General features: G+C 44.0%; 2 protein-coding genes across 2 annotated transcripts in view; one reads left to right on the forward strand and one right to left on the reverse strand.

The window, feature by feature from the left end:
• Nucleotides 1-27,500, reverse strand: part of LOC123512306 (agrin-like) — a gene marked incomplete at its 5' end in the record, with an annotated part of 39,695 nt that overhangs the window by 10,716 nt on the left and 1,479 nt on the right. Inside the window, 10 exon segments of the mRNA XM_045268642.1 lie at nt 769-912; nt 5,836-6,003; nt 6,531-6,675; nt 10,067-10,198; nt 12,146-12,181; nt 12,370-12,587; nt 17,604-17,812; nt 23,948-24,188; nt 24,864-25,001; nt 25,908-26,219. Of these exon segments, the coding sequence (XP_045124577.1) occupies nt 769-912; nt 5,836-6,003; nt 6,531-6,675; nt 10,067-10,198; nt 12,146-12,181; nt 12,370-12,587; nt 17,604-17,812; nt 23,948-24,188; nt 24,864-25,001; nt 25,908-26,219 (1,743 nt within the window).
• LOC123512209 lies at nt 15,881-19,200 on the forward strand. The gene is made up of 3 exons (XM_045268455.1): nt 15,881-16,102; nt 16,484-16,610; nt 16,860-19,200. The coding sequence occupies exons 1-3, from the start codon at nt 16,029-16,031 to the stop codon at nt 18,375-18,377; spliced, it is 1,719 nt and encodes a 572-aa protein (XP_045124390.1). The 5' UTR covers nt 15,881-16,028; the 3' UTR covers nt 18,378-19,200.

Here is a 27,500-nt window from a genome sequence, read left to right on the forward strand (position 1 = left end):
AGTTATATCCCGTACCTATTTACTGCTAGGTGAACAGGGGCTACACATTAAGAGGCTTGCCCATTTGCCTCGTCGCCTCCGGGATTCGAACCCGGACCCTCTCGAGTGTGAGTCGAGCGTGCTAACCACTACACTACGCGGTGTGTGTGTGTGTGTGTGTTCACTGTTTGATCTGCTGCAGTCTCTGACGAGACAGCCAGACGTCACCCTACGGAACGAGCTCAGAGCTCATTGTTTCCGATCTTCGGATAGGCCTGAGACCAGGCACACACCACACACCGGGACAACAAGGTCACAACTCCTCGATTTACATCCCGTACCTACTCACTGCTAGGTGAACAGGGTCTACACGTGAAAGGAGACACACCCAAATATCTCCACCCGGCCGGGGAATCGAACCCCGGTCGTCTGGCTTGTGAAGCCAGCGCTCTAACCACTCAGCTACCGGGCCGTGTGTGTGTGTGTGTGTGTGTGTGTGTGTGTGTGTGCAGAGGATATCATGCACTATTTTGAATCTATCCATTTCATTTCGTATCATGAATTATTCACTTTGCATCAAGTATTATTTTGTGTGAGACATTTTTATTGATATGTTACTTTGGTTCTTTGTTTAATTTTTCGTTTACATAGTGACAAATTAACAAAATCACCACATTATCTACAAAAAGAAAAGAAAACACTCTTGAGAACACAGTGATTCATTATATAACCTAGTAAAAACAGTCACGGTAAGAGAACAAAGCATTTTTAACACTACCCCAGACTTACCCGCAGTTTCTCTTCTTCATCTGACACTCATTATTGTAGATCCTGCCATCAGAGGCGCACACTGCCTTGAAGGAGTAGAAGCACACGTCGTTGCAGTGTCTGGTGGTGCGGCAGTGCTTCAGGAGAGTAGCCACCACGCGCTGCCTGAAATGAGAGATGAGGAGGCAAACATCCTTCAATGGTCCTGCCTGTATGTTTGTGGACGGAGAGAGAGAGAGAGAGAGAGAGAGAGAGAGAGAGAGAGAGAGAGAGAGAGAGAGAGAGAGAGAGAGAGAGAGAGAGAGAGAGAGAGAGAGAGAGAGAGAGAGAGAGAGAGAGAGAGAGAGAGAGAGAGAGAGAGAGAGAGAGAGAGAGAGAGAGAGAGAGAGAGAGAGAGAGAGAGAGAGAGAGAGAGAGAGAGAGAGAGAGAGAGAGAGAGAGAGAGAGAGAGAGAGAGAGAGAGAGAGAGAGAGAGAGAGAGAGAGAGAGAGAGAGAGAGAGAGAGAGAGAGAGAGAGAGAGAGAGAGAGAGAGAGAGAGAGAGAGAGAGAGAGAGAGAGAGAGAGAGAGAGAGAGAGAGAGAGAGAGAGAGAGAGAGAGAGAGAGAGAGAGAGAGAGAGAGAGAGAGAGAGAGAGAGAGAGAGAGAGAGAGAGAGAGAGAGAGAGAGAGAGAGAGAGAGAGAGAGAGAGAGAGAGAGAGAGAGAGAGAGAGAGAGAGAGAGAGAGAGAGAGAGAGAGAGAGAGAGAGAGAGAGAGAGAGAGAGAGAGAGAGAGAGAGAGAGAGAGAGAGAGAGAGAGAGAGAGAGAGAGAGAGAGAGAGAGAGAGAGAGAGAGAGAGAGAGAGAGAGAGAGAGAGAGAGAGAGAGAGAGAGAGAGAGAGAGAGAGAGAGAGAGAGAGAGAGAGAGAGAGAGAGAGAGAGAGAGAGAGAGAGAGAGAGAGAGAGAGAGAGAGAGAGAGAGAGAGAGAGAGAGAGAGAGAGAGAGAGAGAGAGAGAGAGAGAGAGAGAGAGAGAGAGAGAGAGAGAGAGAGAGAGAGAGAGAGAGAGAGAGAGAGAGAGAGAGAGAGAGAGAGAGAGAGAGAGAGAGAGAGAGAGAGAGAGAGAGAGAGAGAGAGAGAGAGAGAGAGAGAGAGAGAGAGAGAGAGAGAGAGAGAGAGAGAGAGAGAGAGAGAGAGAGAGAGAGAGAGAGAGAGAGAGAGAGAGAGAGAGAGAGAGAGAGAGAGAGAGAGAGAGAGAGAGAGAGAGAGAGAGAGAGAGAGAGAGAGAGAGAGAGAGGAAGAGAGAGACCCATATCCCTGTTGTCAGTGGTGGGTAAAGTGTTTGAGAGGGTCGTGGCAGAGTGAGAAGACTGTCACCATGGTGGAGGTGACGCATCAGCAGGTGAAGCGATTATTGCGGGGCTGGACACACAGAAAGCCACCGGCCCTGATGACATCAGCCCGCACCTGCTGAAGCGATGCTCCCAGGAACTGGCTGCCCTCTCACCCAAGTTCACAACTTGTGTACGGGAAAACGTCTGGCCTTCAGTGTGGAAGGAGGCTCGAGTAGTTCCTGCACACAAAAAGCTCCAGGACGGACCCAAAAACTACAGACCCATATCCCTGTTGTCAGTGGTGGGTAAAGTGTTTGAGAGGGTCGTGGCAGAGGTGGTGTGTAGCCATCTCAAGGACAATGCCCTCCTCAGACCAACAGTTTGGGTTCAGACCTGGAAGGTCAACCTCCGACCTAATGATGCTTCTCACCAGGCATTGGCAGGACGCCCTCGACGACGGCAAGGACACTATAGTGGTTGCTTTGGACATAGCAGGAGCTTTTGATAAAGTATGGCACAACGGATTACTAGAAAAGCTTCGTGCTAAAGGCATCCAGGGTGGCTTGCTACGACTCTGGGAAATTACCTGCAGGACAGAAGCCTCAAGGTGGTTGTCAACGGGCAAACATCTGAGTCCCTGCCTGTGGAGGCATCAGTGCCACAGGGTTCAATTCTTGGCCCACTCCTGTGGAATATCTACGTGGATGATCTTCTCCAGCTACTGCCAGGAGTCATGGCCTATGCTGATGACTGCACCCTCTCCTATACCTATCCACGCCAGGACAGTGGGCGGGCTGCTGAGGCCATCAATCAGCAGCTACGAGTGATAAAGGAGTGGGTGCTCGCTGGCAAGTGACATTCGCGCCGGAGAAGACACAAGCAATGGTTGTCTCTCGGTCCCCAGCCGCCATGGCAGCAATGGCAGGAAAGTTGTCTTTGGCGCTGCTGCTCTCCCACCCAAGATGACGTCAAGATACTTGGAGTGGAGGTGGATCGAGGGCTGAGGTTTGACAGGCATGTCAAAACCATTGCCAAGAAAGCCTCTCACAGGATCTCCGCTCTCAGAAGGATCGCCAGTTTCCTCGACAGGAAGGGGAGACTGCTGCTGCACAAGGCACAGGTGCGGCCCCACCTTGAATACGCAGCTCTCCTGGATGTCCTGTGCCGCCACACACAGAAGGAGACTGGACAGCATCCAACGCCGCGCCATACGGCTAGTAGATGCTGCACTACCACCTCACCCAGAGCCTGAGCGTCCCTTGATTCACTGGAACACCGCAGAGACGTGGCGGCGATCGTAGTGTTCCATAAGGCACAGGTGCAAAGAGTGCCACATCTGGCAGGGCTGCGTCATCCTCTAAGAGTCACCGCACGGAGCACGAGAACGGTGCTCAATGGTGGTGACGCCGTAGAGGTGCCGCGATCCCACGGGTGTCAGCATCAACGCACCTTCGCAGGACGCGTCTCCAGGATGTGGAACTTGTTCACGGCCGCGGTGCCTCACGTCCAGGAGATGAACACACACAGTGTCAAACTGATGGCACATAAGTGGAGACAGACACTGCCAACTCCTCTGACACTCTTTGTGACGTGACACTCAGTGTAGTGCAGTGCGTGAATAGTGCTAGTGAAGTGAAACGAATAGTGCTCCATTTACATGCTGACCATCTTGTATATTATCTATTTTTAAGTCTTGTAAATATTGTAGAGAAATAGATTGTAGTACCCTTAGAATAGGTAGCACACGACAGTGCGCCTTTGGGTACACATAAGTTTTGTTAAAAAAAAAAAGAGAGAGAGAGAGAGAAATAGAAAAAAAAAGAGAGAGAGAGAGAGAGAGAGAGAGAGAGAGAGAGAGAGAGAGAGAGAGAGAGAGAGAGAGAGAGAGAAGAGAGAGAGAGAGAGAGAGAGAGAGAGAGAGAGACCCATATCCCTGTTGTCAGTGGTGGGTAAAGTGTTTGAGAGGGTCGTGGCAGAGGTGGTGTGTAGACATCTCAAGGACAATGCCCTCCTCTCAGACCAACAGTTTGGGTTCAGACCTGGAAGGTCAACCTCCGACCTAATGATGCTTCTCACCAGGCATTGGCAGGACGCCCTCGACGACGGCAAGGACACTATAGTGGTTGCTTTGGACATAGCAGGAGCTTTTGATAAAGTATGGCACAACGGATTACTAGAAAAGCTTCGTGCTAAAGGCATCCAGGGTGGCTTGCTACGACTCTTGGGAAATTACCTGCAGGACAGAAGCCTCAAGGTGGTTGTCAACGGGCAAACATCTGAGTCCCTGCCTGTGGAGGCATCAGTGCCACAGGGTTCAATTCTTGGCCCACTCCTGTGGAATATCTACGTGGATGATCTTCTCCAGCTACTGCCAGGAGTCATGGCCTATGCTGATGACTGCACCCTCTCCTATACCTATCCACGCCAGGACAGTGGGCGGGCTGCTGAGGCCATCAATCAGCAGCTACGAGTGATAAAGGAGTGGGGTGCTCGCTGGCAAGTGACATTCGCGCCGGAGAAGACACAAGCAATGGTTGTCTCTCGGTCCCCAGCCGCCATGGCAGCAATGGCAGGAAAGTTGTCTTTGGCGCTGCTGCTCTCCCACTCCAAGATGACGTCAAGATACTTGGAGTGGAGGTGGATCGAGGGCTGAGGTTTGACAGGCATGTCAAAACCATTGCCAAGAAAGCCTCTCACAGGATCTCCGCTCTCAGAAGGATCGCCAGTTTCCTCGACAGGAAGGGGAGACTGCTGCTGTACAAGGCACAGGTGCGGCCCCACCTTGAATACGCAGCTCTCTCCTGGATGTCCTGTGCCGCCACACACAGAAGGAGACTGGACAGCATCCAACGCCGCGCCATACGGCTAGTAGATGCTGCACTACCACCTCACCCAGAGCCTGAGCGTCCCCTTGATTCACTGGAACACCGCAGAGACGTGGCGGCGATCGTAGTGTTCCATAAGGCACAGGTGCAAAGAGTGCCACATCTGGCAGGGCTGCGTCATCCTCTAAGAGTCACCGCACGGAGCACGAGAACGGTGCTCAATGGTGGTGACGCCGTAGAGGTGCCGCGATCCCACGGGTGTCAGCATCAACGCACCTTCGCAGGACGCGTCTCCAGGATGTGGAACTTGTTCACGGCCGCGGTGCCTCACGTCCAGGAGATGAACACTCACAGTGTCAAACTGATGGCACATAAGTGGAGACAGACACTGCCAACTCCTCTGACACTCTTTGTGACGTGACACTCAGTGTAGTGCAGTGCGTGAATAGTGCTAGTGAAGTGAAACGAATAGTGCTCCATTTACATGCTGACCATCTTGTATATTATCTATTTTTAAATCTTGTAAATATTGTAGAGAAATAGATTGTAGTACCCTTAGAATAGGTAGCACACGACAGTGCGCCTTTGGGTACATGTTCCTTTGTATTAAGTTTTGTTTAAATAAAAAAATAAAAAAAAAAGAGAGAGAGAGAGAGAGAGAGAGAGAGAGAGAGAGAGAGAGAGAGAGAGAGAGAGAGAGAGAGAGAGAGAGAGAGAACAAAAATGGGCTACAAGAAAGCCATAGAAAGCAAGAAAGACTATAGAGCAGGCACTAAGGAAGAGAAGAAGAAAAGGAAGTATGCAGGAGGAGGAAGAGGAAGGGAACAGGAAATAATGTTGTACCAGCCACACACACTCACACACACACACACACACACACACACACACACACACACCACGCACACACTCATACACACACACACACACACACACACACACACACACACACTCACCCGCAGGTACGGTATCGCATGTCGCAGGTAGAGTTGTACACATTTCCGTCAGAGGCGCAGATGGGGCCGTCTCGTGGCGCCGAGGAACAGTCCGCCGGGCAGTCATTCTTCTCTGCGTCGTTGTCATCCTGGGAACACACCCCGAAGTACGCGAACTCGATGCCAGACCTGCCGGGGTTTTGGGGATTGGTGAACGTAGAACCTAACCTAACCCGACCTAATCTAACCTAACTTTTTACTTTTTTAATACCATGTGGGCTTTTCTCGGGAATTTATGGGCTAAAGGGGGTACTTTTTGGGGTACCTCCTATTTCAAAGCCCACCCGCTAAGAAACCGTTGCCCCAAGTGAGGAAGCCCAACCTAAACTCGGACCGTGGACATGATTCGAACCCGTGCGCTTGGAGACCCCTCGGACCCCAGAACATGCATGGTTCCACTGTACCACGGCGGTTTTAACCTATAACTAACCCTAACTGTACGAACGAAAAGAAAGGAGGAAGAAAGGCGTATGAAGGAAAGGAACATAGGAAAGGAAAGTACATAAGTAAAAGAACTAAGAATTTAAATAAAAGTTAAGACGTGACATGCTAAAATAATCACACATAACTATGTATATTACGGACATCTATCATTCATCCACACACACACACACACACACACACACACACACACACACACACACACACACACACACCTGCAGGTCTCCACACGCAGCATGCACAGGTTAAGGTATGTCCTGCTGTCTGAGTCACACACTGGGTCCTGAATGTTGACACAGCTGTGGGCGCAGATGCTTCCCTTCGATCTGGAGCAGTGTTCGTTAGGCACCACATACACATCTGAGGGTGGCCACGCGCACCGGTGAAGGGAATACATGAGTGAGGGAGGTGCGTTAGTGGGAAATAAGGTGAAAAAAACATAGAGATAACTACAAACAAGTAAGAAGAACCTGAACCCATTTGAGAGGAAGGTTTCAAGACTTTTAGCCCTATCTTTTGGTTAACTCCCTGTTCAGAAACTGGCATCTAAATGTGCCCTTTTGTTTAATCGTTTTTGTTGCCTTTGACCAGATTTCCTCTTTTACATACAAAGATCAGGTAAAAAGTATCAAGACAAGAGGGTAAGCACAAAACTACATGCACTTACCACACTTACATCCTTCACTCCAAATCAAAATTTAAAAGAAAAATGGGACCCAAAATGAGCAACGCCTCAGAGTCCCCCTCTGGGGAGGGGACCAAAAATATCCCCAGGTCGGACACCTCTCCTGTTGAAGACCACAAATGCCTTGACACCTCCCTCAACTTTTTCTACATTAACTTCTGCAACATTCGCGGTCTTAGATCTAATTTTCAATCTGTGGAACAGCACCTCTCCTCTACTAAACCTCATCTTCTTTTCCTCACCGAAACACAGCTGTCTGAGGCAACAGACAGTAGCCCCTTCTCTATTCCCTCCTACTTTCTCTATTCTCATTTTCATTCCAAAGCTGGATGTTGCGTCTATGTACGCAACGACTTAACTTTCTCTCGTGCCCACGCTCTTGTCTTCCGAATTTTCCACCATCTGGCTACGACTTAACAGTCACTCTCAAACTAAATTCATCTGTGCTGTTTATCTCTCCCTAACTCTTCTGACTATAGTAATTTCTTCGACTACTTAACTTCTAAAGTGGAGCACATTCTGTCCCTCTACCCTTTCGCTGAGATTTCCATTCTTGGAGATTTCAATGTTCACCACCAGCTTTGGCTTTCCTCTCCTTCACTGACCACCCTGGTGAACTAGCCTTCAACTTTGCTATCCTCCATGACCTAGAGCAACTGGTGCAGCACCCTACTCGTATTCCTGACCGTCTTGGAGACACGCCCAACATTCTTGATCTCTTCCTCACCTCTAACCCTTCTGCTTATGCTGTCACCCTTTCATCTCCGTTGGGCTCCTCCGATCACAATCTCATTTCTGTATCTTGTCCTATTTTTCCAATCCTCCGCAGGATCCCCAAAGCGAAGGTGCCTCTGGCGTTTTGCCTCTGCCAGTTGGGGGACCTGAGGAGGTATTATGCTGATTTTCCTGGAATGATTATTGCTTCCGTGTCAGAGACCCATCTCTTTGTGCTGAACGCATAACAGAGGTGTTAGTATCTGGCATGGAGGCGTACATTCCTCATTCTTTTCTCAACCTAAACCTTCTAAACCTTGGTTTAACTCAGCCTGTTCTCGTGCTATACATGATAGAGAGGTTGCCCACAAAAGGTACTTGAGCCTTCCATCTCCTGAATCTCATGCACTTTATATCTCTGCCCGGAATCATGCCAAGTCTGTTCTTCAACTTGCCAAACACTCTTTCATAAATAGGAAATGTCAAAATCTTTCAAACTCAAACTCTCCTCGTGACTTCTGGCATCTAGCCAAAAACATCTCAAATAACTTCACTTCTTCATCTTTCCTCCTTTATTTCATCCTGATGGCACCACTGCCATCTCTTCTGTCTCTAAAGCTGAACTCTTTTCTCAAACCTTTGCTCACAACTCCACCTTGGACGATTCTGGGCTTGTCCTCCTCTCCTCCTCCCTCTGACTATTTCATGTCTACAATCAAAATTCTTCGTAATGATGTTTTCCATGCCCTTGCTGGCCTAAACCCTCGGAAGGCTTATGGACCTGATGGGGTCCCTCCTATTGTTCTCAAAAACTGTGCTTCTGTGCTTGCACCTTGCCTGGCCAAACTCTTCCAACTTTGTCTATCGACTTCTACCTTTCCTTCCTGCTGGAAGTTCGCCTACATTCAGCCTGTTCCTAAAAAGGGTGACCGTTCTAACCCCTCAAACTACCGTCCTATAGCTTTAATCTCTTGCTTGTCTAAAGTTTTTGAATCTATCCTGAATAGGAAGATTCTCAAACATCTGTCACTTCACAATCTTCTGTCTGATCGCCAGTATGGCTTCCGTCAAGGTCGCTCTACTGGTGATCTGGCTTTCCTTACTGAGTCTTGGTCATCCTCTTTTAGAGATTTCGGTGAAACTTTTGCTGTTGCGTTAGACATATCAAAAGCTTTTGATAGAGTCTGGCATAAAGCTTTGATTTCAAAACTGCCCTCTACGGCTTCTATCCTTCTCTCTGCAACTTTATCTCAAGTTTCCTTTCCGACCGCTCTATTGCTGCTGTGGTAGACGGCTACTGTTCTTCTCCTAAACCTATTAATAGTGGTGTTCCTCAGGGTTCTGTCCTGTCACCCACTCTCTTTCTATTATTCATTAATGACCTTCTTAACCAAACTTCTTGCCCTATCCACTCCTACGCTGATGATACCACCCTACATCTTTCCACGTTCTTTCAGAGACGTCCAACCCTTCAGGAAATTAACAGATCACGCGGGACGCCACGGAACGCCTGACTTCCGATCTTTCTAAAATTTCCGATTGGGGCAGAGAAAATCTAGTAGTTTTCAATGCCTCAAAACTCAATTCCTCCATCTATCAACTCGACACAACCTTCCAGACAACTATCCCTCTTCTTCAATGACACTCAACTGTCTCCTCTTCCACAATGAATATCCTCGGTCTGTCCTTTGCTCATAATCTTAACTGGAAACTTCACATCTCATCTCTTGCTAAAACAGCTTCTATGAAGTTAGGTGTTCTGAGGCGTCTCCGCCAGTTTTTCTCGCCCTGTATGGAGTACTCTTCGCATGTTTGGGGGTTCCAGTCACACAGCTTTGCTTGATAGGGTGGAATCGAAAGCTCTTCGTCTCATCAACTCCCTCCTCTGACTAACTGTCTTCAGTCTCTTTCTCACCGCCGAAATGTTGCATCCCTTTCTATATTTTATCGCTATTTTCATGGTAACTGTTCCACTGATCTTGCTAACTGCATGCCTCCCCTCCTCCTGCGGCCACGCTGCACAAGGCTTTCTTCTTCCTCTCATCCCTATTCTGTCCAACTCCCTAATGCAAGAGTTAACCAGTACGCTCAATCATTCATCCCTTTCATTGGTAAACTCTGGAACTCCCTCCCTGCATTTGTATTTCCAAATTCCTACAACTTGTCTTCTTTTAAGAGGGAGGTATCGAGACATTTGCTCCCCTAATTCTGGCTGACGGTTTTGGCACTTTTTCTACTCTTTGGAGAGCCAGCGCCTTGATCAAGTGGGCTTTTTTCTAACTTTCTTTTTTTTTTTTGCCCTTGGCTGGCCCTCTTCCCTACGTAAAAAAAAAATAAAGAAAATATACACACCTTTATTGCAGTTCTCCTTCTTCATATGACACACACTGGAGTATATGACCCCATCTGAGCCACACACGGGTTCCAGCTCCCTCGGACAAGTTTCAATACAATCCTCCCCCGAATTGTCGCCAGCCGCCAACCCTGTATCAAGAGAACGGGACACTAGAAGAGAATCAGTAGGAACACTAAGGGAATTAACAGGGTATTAACGATGGTGGTGGCGGTGATGGTGATGGTGATCGTGAGTAAGACAGTGAGGGAGAAAGAGAAGTTGAAGTACGAGGAGAAAAGATGATGAAGAAGAAAGAAGATGAAAAAGTTGGAGAAGAAAAACCACAACAGCAGCAACAACAACAACAACAACAACAACAACAACAACAACAACAACAACAACAACAACAACAACAACAACAACAACAACAAAATAACAAAATAACAAATAACAACAACAACAACAACAACAACAACAACAACAACAACAACAACAACAACAACAACAACAACAACAAAAACAACAACAACAACAAAAATAACAAAATAACAACAACAACAACAACAACAAAAACAACAACAACAACAACAAAACAACAACAAAAACAACGACAACAACAACAACAACAACAACAACAACAACAACAACAACAACAAAGTATGAACAATGAATATACAGTATACATATAACTTACCAAATATTTTCCTTCTCATTACAATCCTTCATCTGGTTCGAATTTTTATTCATTTATATTCATCTATTTATTCATCAGTATTCTAGCTTTCCGCACCCTTTAGCACAAATACATACACACACACACACACACACACACACACACACACACACACACATAAATACAAAACGCGCGCATACACACACAATCTGGAACTCCCTGCTTATTTCTGTATTTCCATCTTCCTAAAACTTGACTTCTTTTAAGAGGGAGGTTTCAAGACATATGTCCCTGACTTTAATTCTATATAATTCTTTAAGGGATTTGGCATTGCAAATGGGACTTTTATTGCCCTTGGCTGGTTTAACCTCTTGCATATAACACACACAAACTCACACACACACACGCTTACACACACACACACACACACACACAGTTGGCTTGGCTGCGGCAACGCATTAGCCTTGCCGTAGCACGGGGCAACGCAGCTGCCATCTGCGGGCCCTATTAGTTGCCGTGAGGCCCACTATAATCATGTTTTATATCCAATATGTATAAATAGTGAAGTATTTTGCTGGAGTGAATGCTTGTGCATGTACTTGTATGCATGTCAGTATGAAAGTAGGGAAACACACACACACACACGACGGCCATCGTTTGTTTACACCAGCACTGTGTTGAAGCTGCTCTTATTTTTCAAGATTTACAAGGATTCCACAGCTTCTGCAAGACAACGACCTTTACTGCAAGTTACATAAGCTCACCGTTGACTAGCCAGGGTAGTGAAAGTGCTGCAGTGAATCTGATTTAGCCTTATTAGCCAGGTTAAAGGAAGCACTTGGGTCTAAGGCCCCTCCTGGCCGATCTGCTCTTTCCCGCGCATGCGCAAAAGGGTTTTGTGACGTCACTGCTGCTGGACCCTTACCATGGATTTACCGACTCTGAAGATGCTACTTGAATCGCAGGAGCGAGCATACAAGTTAGCACTGGATGCCGTCGTGAAACAAATGCAAGACCAAATAAATAAGCTCGACAACAAAGTATCAGACCTTACTACAAGCCTGGAATATTCCCAGCGCGAAGTTGATGAGCTGAAATCTCTTGTCAATGAACACAAGATAGAGAGGAAGGAAGATAAAATACAAATTGATAAACTAATCCAACAACTTGATTCATCTACCCTTAAAATTAGAGACCTGGAAGATAAAATAGTTTATCAAGAAGACTATAGCAGGCGGAAGAACCTACGGATCAGTGGACTGCAAGAACAAAGAAATGAAACATGGGAGCAACCTCAGCCGCCGTAACATCTCTCCTAGAATCAAAGCTTCAGCTGCCTGGTGTTGTATTGGAGCGGGCTCACCGGGTTGGACCTCGTCGTGACGCTAAACCTCGCACTGTTGTGGCCCGCTTCACTCGTTACAGTGATCGCGACGCTGCACTGAGGCGAGGGAGGTATCTGAAGGGCACCAACATATTTTTGAATGAAGATATGTCCTCAACGTCGTTAGCTGTGAAGAATGCTCAGATGCCCCTGTATAAGCAAGCCAGGGCTGACGGAAAGGTAGCGTTTTTCCGTCACACAAAGCTTATCATACGGGAGAGACTTAATGAAGATGATGCTGGACGACAAGATCAACGACTGACGGAGGTTACAGGTGCTGTGGGTGACAACACGCGGGGTGCTATGGATGACAGCCTGCAGGGTGGTGAGCGGGATGCTGTGGGTGGCGGCATGCCGGGTGGTGTGCTGGGTGCTGTAGGTGGTAGTTTGCCGAGCGGCGCGCGAGGAGGCTCGGTGACTATTTCTGCTAACACGGTCACTGCTGGTGGTGTCGTCAACATCGAGGCGGCGGGAGTGTGGACTAGCAAGGACAACGCTCGTTCGTCGTTCCCCGCCCTACAGCCTGGCGGCTCGCCTAAGCCGTCAGCCTCGCCTGGTGCTGCTGCTGTTTCACTCAAGCGAAAGGACAGTAAGAGAGATCTACGAAGTAACAAAAATAAGTAGAACCCTAGTTTGTGTTTTATAAATAATCTGTTATTAATTTATTTTCCACTTATTTACTATACACATTGTAATATAAAGTGAATTGTTAATCTATTAAGTTCATGTTAAGGAAAAGTATCAAAGAAAAGCATCGTCTTGAAAAACTAGCATATAAGTGGCCATTAACCTTTCGAGAGCAATACAGAACTTATAGAAATAGACTAACATCACTCTTAAAGGAAGCTAAGAAAAAGTACTACCAAGACCAATTAGTAGCTAATCAAGGCAACCCTAAGTCCCACTGGCAATCAATAAACAACATACTTGGTAGATCGGCAGATGGTACAAATAGAGTAATAGAACTCAAACCAGTTTGCTCTAACATTCCAGATAAATTTAATGAACACTTTCTACAAGCAGGAGGGCAAATAACAGAAACTACTGGTAGTGAATTTTTAGATAATTTACAATGTTCTCCAAATTTTTCGATGTTTTTATATCCAGCCACAAATTTAGAAATTGAAAAATGTATTAAGGCATTTAAAACATCCTCCTGTGGATATGATGAAATTTCCCCACTTGTTATGAAACGGACAGTAAGTGCCATAATCATTCCATTGACCCACATAGTGAATCAAACATTAAGAACAGGAGTCTTCCCTGAGGCACTGAAAAAAGCCAAAGTTATACCTTTGCTCAAATCAGGTAATAAATCAGATATAGAAAATTACAGACCAATCTCTATACTTCCCGCCTTCAGTAAAGTCTTTGAAATAGTTATTAATGCACGCCTTATTAAATATCTTGAAGATAATAATCTACTCACAGACTATCAACATGGGTTTAGGGCACGCCGTTCCACAGAAACTGCTATTTTTCAGTTCACCTCTAATGTGTATCACTTCCTAGAGGAAAAGCAATATTTAATAGGAGTATTTTGGACTTATCCAAAGCTTTCGATACTTTGAATCACAAAATTCTGCTAAACAAACTGAACCACTATGGCGTTAGAGGTATCCCTCTAAAACTAATTGAAAATTACTTGAGCAATAGGTTACAATCTGTATATTGCAATTTCACACATTCTTCCTTCAGGGCAATTAACAAGGGTGTACCGCAAGGTTCTATATTAGGACCAACTCTTTCCTCATTTATATAAATGATATTGTCAATGTTAGTTCTAAATTCAAATACACTATATATGCTGATGATACAAATTTATTGTTAAACAACTCAAATATTAACAATCTTCACACAGATTTGGCTACAGAATTAAGAAAAAATTATCATTGGACTAAAATAAATAGTTTGAGCTTAAATATTGCAAAAACAAATTACATACTGTTCCAAAATCGCTCTGTACATCATGAGTTTCCCCCTGTTACTATTGCAGGAAACATATTGAACAGAGTAGAATTCACAAAATTTTTGGGTGTCTATATAGATGAAAATATTAATTGGAATAAACAGATTTCTTTTGTTACAAATAAATTATCAAGGATGTGTGGTATTTTGTTTAGAGTTCGTAATAGTCTCACAATTGAATCACTCACTAGTATTTATTACACCCTCTGTTACCCCACCTCACCTATTGCGTAGCAATCTGGGCGTGTACTTGGCAGTCTTTCATTAAGAAAATTACTATTGCTCAAAATAAAATATTTAGATGTGTTTTTCATTTGAATAGGTTTGAATCAACACGCAACATATATAATGAACACAATTTTCTTACTTTTTCAAATATTCATAAACATTTCCTATTGTTAAGTATTTATAAGTACTTTACACAATATTCCGGAGCTCAACCTTTCAAATTGGTACAGACATCATACAATATTCGGGGTAATAATGTCAATCTCATGTGCCCGCAATTCAGAACGACTCTTTTTAAACAAAATATGGAATTTATTACCTTTTCAAATAAAAACACTTCTTTATAATGATAACTTGTCCACTTTTAAAAAATCTTTGAAGACATACTTGTATAACTGCCAAAATACATGATATTTTAAATTTAACATTTAAATGCAAAACAAACATTTCTATCTAAGATTTTCCCTTCCTCTTTGCCTTTACCATGTATAACAAACAGATTTTTATAGATGTATCTTCTAATGTGATATTGTAGTATGCGGTGTTAATTTCCTTTCGTGATCGTTTTTGAATTTGCAGTATGTTTATTGTGATTTGCTTAGCTTTGTTCTTGTCATTATTAGATATGGTTGTTATTATTACTATTCTAGTTACCTAAATGATTCTTTAGGCAATTTACCTAAAATATTGCAAATTGGTGTTGGTGTAAACAATAATCATAGTTATGTACATAAATATGACTGTCGGGAAGCTTCGGCTTGACAGTCTCTGCCATTTTTCTTTTCGTTTGTAAACATGTCTTTCTCAAATGTATTTATGCTAATGGGCAATAAACCTTTACTTACTTACTTACTTACTTACTTACACACACACACACGCACACACACAGGCATGGGATCTTATCTGACTCACATTTGACTCATATTTTTAAGAATACAAGTGACTCGCCGATATAAGAAAATCTTACACCACTTTTGCATATATATTCCAAGTAGTAGATGTAGTAGTAGTAACAGTAGTAGTAGTAGGGTAGTAGTAGTAGTAGTAGTAGTAGTAGTAGTAGTAGTTGTAGTAATGGTGGTGGTGGTGTTGGTGGTGGGGGTGGTGGTGGTGGTGGAAGTGGTAGTAGTGGTGGTGGAAGTGGTAGTGGTGGTGGTGGAAATGGTAGTGGTGGTTATAGAGCAAAGGTCGATTTCCTATCAGTAACATATTAAAAGACAAGAACCTCCAGATGACATTTCTACTCCTTGGTCAGAATTCTCTTTTCGTTATCTTTTATACGCTTTCTTTCCACCCAACGTCAACACCACCTTATTGACTGGCCCCCAACTCTCTCTCTCTCTCTCTCTCTCTCTCTCTCTCTCTCTCTCTCTCTCTCTCTCTCTCTCTCTACCGTAATTTTTTTCATATATCTGCGTTCAGTAAGTCATCGCCTAATAATTATCGTACACTTACGTTACTGGGTGAGAGAGAGAGAGAAGAGAGAGAGAGAGAGAGAGAGAGAGAGAGAGAGAGAGAGAGAGAGAGAGAGAGAGAGAGAGAGAGAGAGAGAGAGAGAGTCATTTCCTGTAAACAAGAGACGTTGCCACTGTATACTGTGTGCGTAAGTATAGGCTAACAGTTGAAGCTTAACCGTAAGAAGTGCAAGGCTTGTTTGTCCATTGTTCTTGCCAGTTCAAGCACTTTTCCTTCACCTCCTTCACCGTCCTCCTTGTGCGGTCTCAGGATGCCGCGCCCTCGCCCCCTACCAGGAACCGAAGGGCGGGTAAAGATCTGGACCTCCTCTCTAACACTGATTTGGTGAGTGGATTATAAGATTTGTTATTCTAAGTTATTCTAGCTTCTTGTGGCTATGGTTGGCGGTGGTGATGGTGGTGGTAATGGTGATGGTAGTGGTAATAGTAGTAGTAGTAGTAGTAGTAGTAGTAGTAGTAGAACAACATTAGCCTGCATGGGAACTGGCATTCTAAGTGGGCCTTTATTTATTTCTTTATTTATCTATTAATTTATGTATTTATTATCATCTTTTACTCTTTGTGTAGTTCTTGGCCAGCTCTTCCTTCTTCAATAAAAAAAAAAAACACTTAATATAATTGAGTCTACTACAATCACTCAGCCTCGCCCTGTGTCACTCACTCTCTATGCGTCATTCACTTCCCCTCTCCTCCCTTCCCACACCAGGGTAGCGGCGGCCGCGACACTCTTGGTGGCAACGAAGGGTATACACAGCGAAATAATTCATCCTTACACCTCATCGGAGTGTACATGGACAGAGACCTCTTTCACCTGCAAACTCCTATCAGGCAAAGTGTGTGCGTGTGTGTGTGTGTGTGTGTGTGTGTGTGTGTGTGTGTGTGTGTGTGTGTGTGTGTGTGTGTGTGTGAAATTCACTTATATATCGAGAAGAAGGGTAAGGAAGGAAAAAAAAAATTTTACGTGGACATGCAATGAGTGAAATTATAAGAACGCAATTTCCCCCCCCTCTTCTCTCTCTCTCTCTCTCTCTCTCTCTCTCTCTCTCTCTCTCTCTCTCTCTCTCTCTCTCTCTCTCTCTCAGGCGTACGAAGTGCTTAAGTTTGACTGGATGAACTTCACCAAAGCAGAAATTTACGGGAAGGGGAACAGCATTATCCTGCAGCATCCTAAGTGCAGCAAAAAGAGCAGGGAGCTGCACATCTACAACGCGTCACGAGTGGTCACCGAGAAACGTGAAGACGACTGCGGGATTATACTCATTCTTAACAACTGCAAAGGCGTCAACGTTATTGGCGGCGTGACCCAGGTGCGGATGATCTCTTCCCAGGCAGAGAAGGTGATCCTTCCAAGAGTGACTCAGTTTGATCTTGAAGACTCTACCGTCGAGGAAGTATCTTTGACTGTTTACGAAAAAAAGTCGACTTTAGTTAATTCAACAATTGAACAGGTGACTTCGTTGGAGATTGACGGTGACTTTCACTTCGAGATGACAGACTGCACCCTAGGTTACGTTAAAAGTTTCATATACAAAAACAACTATAAGAATCCTCTGATACAGAAGCTGACAGTCGGCCGTGTGTACCCCGATGGCATCCGAGTTTTAAGAGGCAGCCTGAAACTTGAAGTTATGATTGATGTAGTAGAGTCACTCGGTATACAGGTGCTGAGTGGAGCAAGCCTCTACTTGCAATTCGGAAATATGCACACTTTTTACGATGACTCCATTGAAATAATGTCAGAGACCAATTTATTGATACACAAGGTGACGTTCGGAAACCATCCTAATATCTCTTTCACTTTTAAAGACGCTTCCTTCCTGGTGTACCCACTGTCATTCTTGAAGGGTCCCTGGGTGGCGCCCATGGGGTGGATCGCCATCGGTGTGGCTGTCGGTCTCGTGGTGGGCTGCGTGGCAACCGCAGCTCTGACGTACTTCGTCAACAAAAAGTTCTTTTCCCGGAAAAGCCTGGATACCGATATACTACTCACCAAAGAACATTTCCCACCGCAGGTAGAGAAGAACACATATTCACTCTGCAACAAGCAAGACTCACAAAAGGCTATGCCAGCTCCGCCCAACCGCCCCCTACTGAATGTGCCCCATGGAACGAGTCCGGATGAGTATTATGACGAAGTACTGTCAGATTTGCCATCCGCTCCTGCCGAAACGGCTCCTCAGCCAGGAGTAGCGCCAAGGCCTTCATGTGCCTTACCAAAAAAATCCCAATCAAGTAAGCCCTCGCTGTCTCTCAGCATCAAAGACAGATTTCGCGATAAATCAAACTTTCTCCCGCCAGTAATGAAGCACAGTAAACAAGATTCCCGCGATGCACTGCCGCCACCGCCGCCACCACTTGAAGAAGTCTACGACGACCCAGGGGACATGAGCCCACAGTTTCACGCCCCATCGCCACCCACCGTCAACAGACCTCAGATGCCAGTACCACTCCCGTCACCAGATAAGGGCGAAGACCTGTATGACGAACTGGAGGACATCAGCGTACGGCCTCCACCACCGCCACCCAGTGCCAACAAACCTATACTCGGCAAAGGGAAGCCAGCACCGCCACCACCCTTACGCAAACCCATTAAACGATAAATGTGTGTGTGTGTGTGTGTGTGTGTGTGTGTGTGTGTGTGTGTGTGTGTGTGTGTGTCCCTGCTCATCTACACCTCTAATCTGAAGGACAGATGAAGGAAGACATTCACAAACATACAGGAATTAAGATTCTTAGAGTCTGTCTCAGACTTCTGTTAGGACTTGTATTTATTCTAAGAGTTATTTAAGCTTTGGCTGAGACAACCTCCCAGTATAAAACGGTGAAAGAGCAAAACACTAAAATCTTAACTTTTGTATTTTGTAAGGATATGAACGCATACACCTACGTATGTATATTAGTGAGTTTATTATACCCGGCGCTAGGCACGTGTATTTTGTCTCAGTGGTTGCGTCTCTGCGTCAGAGTTGTCCCACTACTCACACTCAGCAGCGCTTCCTTTCATGAATTTATTTCTTCTTTAGAATGGAGATGATGATCCCTAAGAACCAAAAAGGCCAATACAGAAAACCCAGCTGGACCTCTGGCGAGACTTTCCTTCCTCGAACAGTCAGTATTATGAGAAAAGACGTAGCCCGAAAGGATTCACTTATTCAGTGGCACAAAAACCTCCATGGCACTAAGAAGATAAATAAGAAATTAATGAGACACACCAAAAATAGGACATAGGAAGACCCTATGTCACTATCGCTGCACAGCTACATGTCCCAATGGCTAAAAAACCCTAATTATTACTTTAACACACACACACACACACACACACACACACACACACACAGCGTGGTCCTCCTCCCTGAACCTCACACAACGACAACAGCTGGAGAGGGTTCAGAGGAGGGCGTTCAGGGTCATCCTTGGGCCTGCCTACAGCTCCTACGAGGACGCCCTGACCTGCCTGAGTCTGCCGAGGCTGGCCACAAGACACCAGGAAGCCTTGGAAAAATTTGGGGAAGGACTGCTGTGTCATCCACGTCTCCGCCACCTGCTATCCCCCGACGTGCCTCCCCCTGCTCGCGCCACCCGACACCATAATCGCGTGGCGCCCTTGAGAGCACCGCGCACTGATCGGTACCGACTTAGCGCGGTGCCCACTATTGTGCGAGCCTTAAATAAATAAGTGAATTCTAGGTTAAGTTTATCCATAGTTAGGTTAAGCTTTTTTAGTTCATTGTGGTAATGTCCCACCCCCCCTGTACATTTTCAGTGTAATTTTTTACATTGCCTAACTAATAAACCGTTTATTATTATTATATTATTATTACACACACACACACACACAAACACACACACACACACACACACACACACACACACACACACACACACACACACACACACACACACACACACACACACACACACACACACACACACACACACTATAAAAGTGACGTTTAAGCATTACCGAACTGAGAACAGTGCCACGACTGAGCTTCCTTTAGTCCCACCGGGCGACTGAAATATATCCACAAGTAATAAAACGTCTGATCATCTTTTTCATAGTAGTTCCAATATATAAAAAAGGTAATCAGTCCCTGCTTTCGAATTACCGACCAGTTTCCATTCTCCCCTGTATTAGTAAAATTTTTGAATAGTAGCATGTAGAATAATGAACTATCATCATTATTGATGTCACTGTTCTTAGTATTAACCATTTTGATACCGCTTGACACGACTGCTTTCACAAACAAGTAAAGCAGTGTCCATAAGCAGCCGCGAGCTCAATGGACTAGACTGAAGAGCAAAATTGTTATGGCCGTTATGTTTTGTAAACTTAAGTAATAATAATAATAATAATAATAATAATAATAATAATAATAATAATAATAATAATAATAATAATAATAACAATAATAACAAGAAGTAATAAAACGTCTTAGGTTTTTGCTGTTCATTCCCGTGGCTCTCAGTGGCGTCTGGCTATTGTCAAGGTGCAGGACAGCATTGTCTTAAGGTTGACGAGAGGCCACAGATTCTATCAGGGTTTCAGAAGCGCTCTGGTCTCACTGTGATTATTTTCCAAGGACACTGAGATGAATAGTCGGGTTCTCAAGTGTGGTTGCCCTATCAGTAATAAAAATATCTTGTATTCTGTGTCTAAAGCCATAAGAGAAAACTCTACAAATCTGTGTATCTTCAAGTAGGTGTTTTTTAAATGTAGTGGATGAGCGACCCTGAGATGTTTAATAATAGTCATAGAAGTTATAGTCTGTTGTATTTAATAAACCTTTGTGGTACACTACGTCGCCAATCAGTCCCCTCACTAACAGCAGCGACAGTGATCAGAGAGAGAGAGAGAGAGAGAGAGAGAGAGAGAGAGAGAGAGAGAGAGAGAGAGAGAGAGAGAGAGATGGACAGACGGATCGATAAATAGATTGATATATAGATAAATGAATATGACGTTTCGAGTGAAAGAAAATATTAACAATGAAGAATGATAAAAACAGAACAACAACAACAACAACAACAACAACAACAACAACAAAGTCACTGCCAAGCCGTACCCCAAACTTATCACACACATCATAGCCTGCAACCCAAACACACACACACACACACACACACACACACACACACACACACACACACACGGTAGCTCAGTTGTTAGAGCACTGGCTTCACAAACCAGAGGACCGGGGTTCGATTCCCCGGCCGGGTGGAGATATTTGGGTGTGTCTCCTGTCACGTGTAGCCCCTGTTCACCTAGCAGTGAGTAAGTACGGGATGTAAATCAAGGAGTTGTGACCTTGTTGTCCCGGTGTGTGGTGTGTGCCTGGTCTCAGGCCTATCCGAAGATCGGAAATAATGAACTCTGAGCTCGTTCCGTAGGGTAACGTCTGGCTGTCTCGTCAGAGACTGCAGCAGATGAACAGTGAAACACACCAAGGGTAAAATCAAACACTACGTTCTCTTGACATTCAGAAAGGACAGGATATCCTTTACTGGTACAATTCTCTCTCTCTCTCTCTCTCTCTCTCTCTCTCTCTCTCTCTCTCTGAATATCTTTTGTAATAATTATCTGATTACTGACAAATCTTAGCATTTTCTTCCAATAAAGCGATTATAATGAAAAATTATACTGTGTGTGTGTGTGTGTGTGTGTGTGTGTGTGTGTGTGTGTGTGTGTGTGTGTGTGTGTGTGTGTGTGTGTGTGTGCGTTCAACTTTCCACTGAGTTTAGAATTTTGAGTGAACTTCTTGTTTGACAGTTTTTTTTTTTTCATTTTGTTCTCATTTTCTTTTTCTTAAGGAATGTCTACGAATTATGTGAAAGACAGTAAGTCATTCTTTCAACAACACTTCGTTGATCTTATTTATTAATTTATTTTATCTTAGCTGCCTGGTGTTAGAGCATTTTTTCTCTCTCTCCTTCCTTTTACCGCTGCTTTCAAGCTAACTGTTCTGATCTTGCTAATTCCATGCCTCTCGTCCTACCTCGGCCTCGCTGCACAAGAGATCTGCAGATTAAGACAATTATTTCATTCGTCTTCATGGTTTCTGAACATTGATAGCTAGGTTTGAAGCTCCTCGGTATTGTTACTCCTCGATCAATTCCGTTGTCTACACTTTCAAGTTGGATACTATTTAAAGTATAATTCTCTCTCTTGTTTCGAAACCCTGTGTGAGCTACTCTGCACTCTCCTGCATTGGAATTCATTTGCCAGGTTGGCCCCCACTCTGACAACTTGTTAAGGTTTTTCTACATTTCGTTTACTTGTTCGTTAGAGACTAAAGCATTCGTTATTTTTTGCATCATTACGAAACTTCGATATTACAGCAGTAACACCATTATTTATATAGTTTAAACACACAAGGAAGAGAGCAGGTCCTAAGACTGATACTTGTGGCACTCTGCTACTTACATCAGTCCAGTTGGATGCTTTTCCACTGATTATTTACGATTGTTTAAACAGTTTTCTGCCTGTCGTAACCCGTCGCTTTGAATACCATGTAATTATAGTTCATCTGTAAAAGTCTACACACACACACACACACACACACACACACACACACACACACACACACACACACAGTATAGTTTTCACTATTATCTAATATCATGCAGCTAAGTTAAAATAAATGAAGAAATAAATAAATAAAATCAATGAAGTGTTGTTAAAAGAATGACTTACTGTCTTTCACACAATTGGTAGCCATTCCTTATGAAAAAGAAAAGGAGAAAAGAAAGAAAAAAAATGCGTCAAATAAGAAATCCACTAAAAATTCTGAACCCAGTTGAGGGTAGGTGATGGATGGGCGTGGCAGGGGGGTAGGGTCAGTAAGTGTGCTGGTTGTGGTGGTGATGCAGGTAGTGATGGTGGTGGAAGGAAACAGAAGAATGGAAAGTCAAAAGAAAGACGAAAGATAAGAAAAAGATAAAAGATTTAAAGAGAGAGAGAGAGAGAGAGAGAGAGAGAGAGAGAGAGAGAGAGAGAGAGAGAGAGAGACTGAACCGAGGCTCTGTAGGAATGGACGGAGATAACAGGCGGAATTGCGCCTTTCCTTGAGGCTGCATGCGTTGTTACCTTAATCCTTGGCGTTTCAAGGATGATGGTGGTGGTAGTGGTGGTGAGTGATGAAGGTGGTAATGATGGTACTTAGGCCAAGGAAATAGATGGTGATGTTAGTTGATCGTTCCTCGTAAAACCCTCAGAACAGACATACTACTACTACTACTACTACTACTATTACTACTACTACTTAATCTATAACCATCACCACACGCACACACACCGTACCCTCTCAGAAACAAAGTGGCACTGAAGTAGTAAATATTTATTGCACAAACACAAGGAACAACAACAACGCTGCTAATACCAACGATAGTACGTAATAGTAACAGTAACAAATAACATTATAACAAAAACAGGATAACCACTACTTCTACTATGGCGTTTCTCACTTGATGCCTACGTAGAACAAAACCCACCACTACTAAGGCGAGCAGCAACAACATCAACAAGTAACTGAACCACTACGTAAAGATAACAATATGCAAAGACGATAAACAGTGTGGTCTTAGTCTATAAAATACTGTCATCGTATAGTTTGGCCTCCACAAATATTCATTTTCTTTTTATAATTGAAAAAGAAAACTAGAAAATGAGCAGCTAAAATAAAATAAACAAGATGCGAGAATAATAAACTACATTGTATAGACATAATGAGAAATAGATAAGTGATAGAAAACAAAATACGAAATGGTAAGCATAACAAGAATGGAGAACGGATATCTAGTAAACTGACCAACTCACCCTGTTATTCCTCGTTCTTAGGATTATTCTTCCATTCACGTTATGAAAAGCTCAAATAAATAAATAAATAAATAACACTAAAACATCCAATTAAAGACACTACAACTATTTTTGTTTAAGCATGATTTGTTATCAGGAAATTAACTTTTGACCAGTATTATTCTCAAATTGGAAATAATAACGCCTAATTTTCGTCCATTTAACGAGAGAGAGAGAGAGAGAGAGAGAGAGAGAGAGAGAGAGAGAGAGAGAGAGAATCAAATCAAATCAAATCAAACACACACACACACACACACACACACACACACACACTAACCAACTCCACACACAGCAAATCCAAACTCACGGGCCTTATCTAAACATATACAGCTTGGGTTTAGGGACGGGGTGACCGCAGCGCCCGTCATACACGCGGGACACGAGACTTCTGCCCAGACTGCGTGACCGGCACTTTTCCATCTCCAGGAAGCACTCATTGCTGTATGTCTTGCCGTCCGTCCCGCACACTGGGTCAAACATTGGGGGGCAGATCTTGTAGCACCGCATGAAGTTAAAGCCAACGAGGCCCCGATGCATTGGGACCTGGTACACGTGTTTGCTGGGGAGGGAAATAGTGACTTAGTAGTGGTGGTGGTGGTGGTATTATTATCATTATTATTATTATTATTATTATTATTATTATTATTATTATTATTATTATTATTATTATTGTTGTTGTTGTCGTTGCTGTTGCTGTTGTTGTTGTTGTTGTTGTTGTTGTTGTTATTATTACTATAATTATTATTATTATTATTATTATTATCATTATTATTATCATTATTATTATTATATATTATTATTATTATAATTAATAATAATAATAATAATTATTATTATTATTATTATTATTATTGTTATTATCATCATCATCGTTATCATCATTATCATTGTTATTATCATTATTATTATTATCAACATTATTATTATTATCATTATTATTATTATTATTATTATTATTATTATTATTATTATTATTATTATTATTATTATCATTATTATTATTATCACTATTATTATTATTATTATCAATAATAGTACTAGTAGTAGTAGTAGTAGTAGTAGTAGTAGTAGTAGTAGTAGTAGTAGTAGTAGTAGTAGTAGTAGTAATAGAAGTACTAGTACTAGTAGGTCAGTATGAGAAGGTGAAAGCAAGATCACTGCCAAAACAACTCTCTCTCTCTCTCTCTCTCTCTCTCTCTCTCTCTCTCTCTCTCTCTCTCTCTCTCTCTCTCACCCGCAGTTCCTGGCTTTCATGTCGCAGGCGTTCATGTAGATCTTGTTATCCGAGGCACACACAGCTCTTTTCTCTTTCCCGCAGCGAGTCAAGCAGTGTTTGGTGGCCTCACAGTGATGCAGCGCCACGGGGACCACTCTAAGGAGATCAAGGCAATTCCCGGTCAGTTTCTAGTGTGAGGAATCATGAAGTTCCTATTTGTGAGGAGGATACTGTGATGAATTAAAGGAGAATGGTGAAACTAGTGAAAAATTAAATACTTACTCCAAAACCAGTATTATTTTTGCATGTCTATCTATCACTCTACTTACTTATCTATCTTCATATCTGCCTACCTACCTACCAATCAACCTACTTACCTGTGTGTCTGTCTAAAGGGAGCGCTGTGTTTCATGAGGAAGCAAGGCAAACGTGCAGGAGAGGCCTCTGTATCAATGTATTTATGGTGGTTAATGAGGGGCGACCGCCGGATAGACGATCTACTTTTCACTGGTATACTGGCGCCGCACTCACTCTTCCCCCACTGACGGGAACTCTACCCTAATCCAATCACAGTTAGCCAAACCAAACCAAATCAAACTAAACCCAATCAAATCAAGAGAAATGTAAGATATAAGATATTAGCGTTTCTCTTTTTTTTTCTTTTGTCTCGATGTATGTTTAGCATCCAGATTTTGTGTTTAATCAAAGTAAACGTCAATGGACATTTTTCACAGATGCAAACATATGAACATTTCTAGTCTAATATTTACCAATTATTCAGCAAGTTTATTGGGCGTCTGTCTAACAATATATTTCAGTGACGAAAGTAGGCTCGTTAAAGATTATTTAGTTTTATAGATGCACAAATTAAGTCCAACTGAACCCTACCTAACCCAATCCAGCCTAATCCAATCCAAACCTAACCTAACCTAAAGAAATTAAAGGCAACCAAATCAAACCAAACCAAACTAAACGCAAACCAAACCTAAACTAACCTAACCTAACCCCAAAGCCACACCAAACCTTACCTGACCTAACCTAACCACACCACACCACACTTACTTCTGGCCACAAGTGCGTCGCTTCATCTCGCAGTAGGAGGGATAAGCGTTCCCGTCAGACCCACAAACCGGAAAGTCATCGTCGTCAGTATCTGAACACTCGTCAGGGCAAGAGTCCTCCTGGCGGGGCATCGTGCAGCGTCCGTAGTGCGCCATCTCCACGCCCCTCCTGCAGAAGTGACGAAGAAAGGGTGAAGAAAGTGAAGGGAAGTGCAGTATATTAGAATAAAAAGAATAAGAACGAATAAAACAAAAATAAAAAGAGCAAGAACAAGAACCAAAAAGAACAGGCAGTATCATCATCATCATCACCATCATCACCACCCTTCTGTAATAGTAGTACTAGTAGTAGTAGTAATAGTAGCAGTATTAGTAGAAGTAGTAGTAGTAGTAGTAGTAGTAGTAGTAGTAGTAGTAGTAGTAGCAGCAGTAGTAGTAGTAGTAGTAGTAGTAGTAGTAGTAGTAGTAGTAGTAGTAGTAGTAGTAGTAGTAGTAGTAGTAGTACCAACATCACCAGCACCAGCACCAACAGCACCAGCACCAGCACTAGCACAACCAGCACCAGCACCGGTACCACCAGCACCAGCACCGTCACCACCAGCACCAGCACCGGCACCACCAGCACCAGCACCGGCACCAGCACCACCAGCACAAGCACCAGCACCACCAGCACAAGCACAAGCACCACCAGCACCAGCACCGGCACCAACAGCATCAGCACCAGCACCAGCACCAGTACCACCAGCACCACCAGCACCAGCACCACCAGCACCAGAACCAACACCACCAGCACCAACACCAGCACCACCAGCACCAGCACCGGCACCACCAGCAACAGCACCACCACCACCAGCACCAACACCGGCACCAACAGCACCAGCACCAGTACCAGCACCACCAGCACCAGCACCAACAGCACCAGCACCAGCACCAGCACAACCAGCACCAGCACCGGCACCATCAGCACCAGCACCGGCACCGACAGCACCAGCACCAGCACCAGCACCACCAGCACAAGCACCAGCACTACCAGCACAAGCACCAGCATCACCAGCACCAGCACCGGCACCAACAGCATCAGCACCAGCATCAGCACCACCAGCATCAGAACCAGCACAGCCAGCACCAGCACCAGCACCACCAGCACCAGCACCGGCGCCAACAGCACCAGCACCACGACCACCAGCACAATCACCAGCACCACTAGCACCAGCACCAGCACCACCAGCACCAGCACCGGCACCAACAACTCCAGCACCAGAACATCAGCACCACCAGCACCCGCACCAGCAGCAACAGTAGTAGTAGTAGTAGTAGTAGTAGTAGTAGTAGTAGTAGTAGCAGTAGCAGTAGCAGTAGCAGCAGTAGCAGCAGCAACAGCAGCAGCAGCAGCAGTAGGTCAATTTGAGGTGAAAGCATAAGGCCTAATTATGATCTTTTTTTTAATGTAAGGGAAAAACTCGGCAAGGTCAATAAAAACGATTAAACAAAAAGACCCACTTCGATGCCAATCCCCGAGTAGATACGAGGAAGTTGCATAAAAGAATTGGATAAATGTCTTGAAACTTCAGGTCATAGGAAGATGGGAATACAG

Source organism: Portunus trituberculatus, chromosome 33 (assembly GCF_017591435.1).
Source record: "Portunus trituberculatus isolate SZX2019 chromosome 33, ASM1759143v1, whole genome shotgun sequence".
NCBI classification, from domain to species: Eukaryota; Metazoa; Arthropoda; class Malacostraca; order Decapoda; family Portunidae; genus Portunus; species Portunus trituberculatus.

Coding starts and splice junctions, on each gene's coding strand:
- LOC123512209 (XM_045268455.1), top strand. CDS start 16,029: ATGCCGCGCCCTCGCCCCCTACCAGGAACCGAAGGGCGGGTAAAGATC. Junction 16,103..16,483: donor TCCTCTCTAACACTGATTTG/GTGAGTGGATTA, acceptor TTCCCACACCAG/GGTAGCGGCGGCCGCGACAC. Junction 16,611..16,859: donor GCAAACTCCTATCAGGCAAA/GTGTGTGCGTGT, acceptor TCTCTCTCTCAG/GCGTACGAAGTGCTTAAGTT.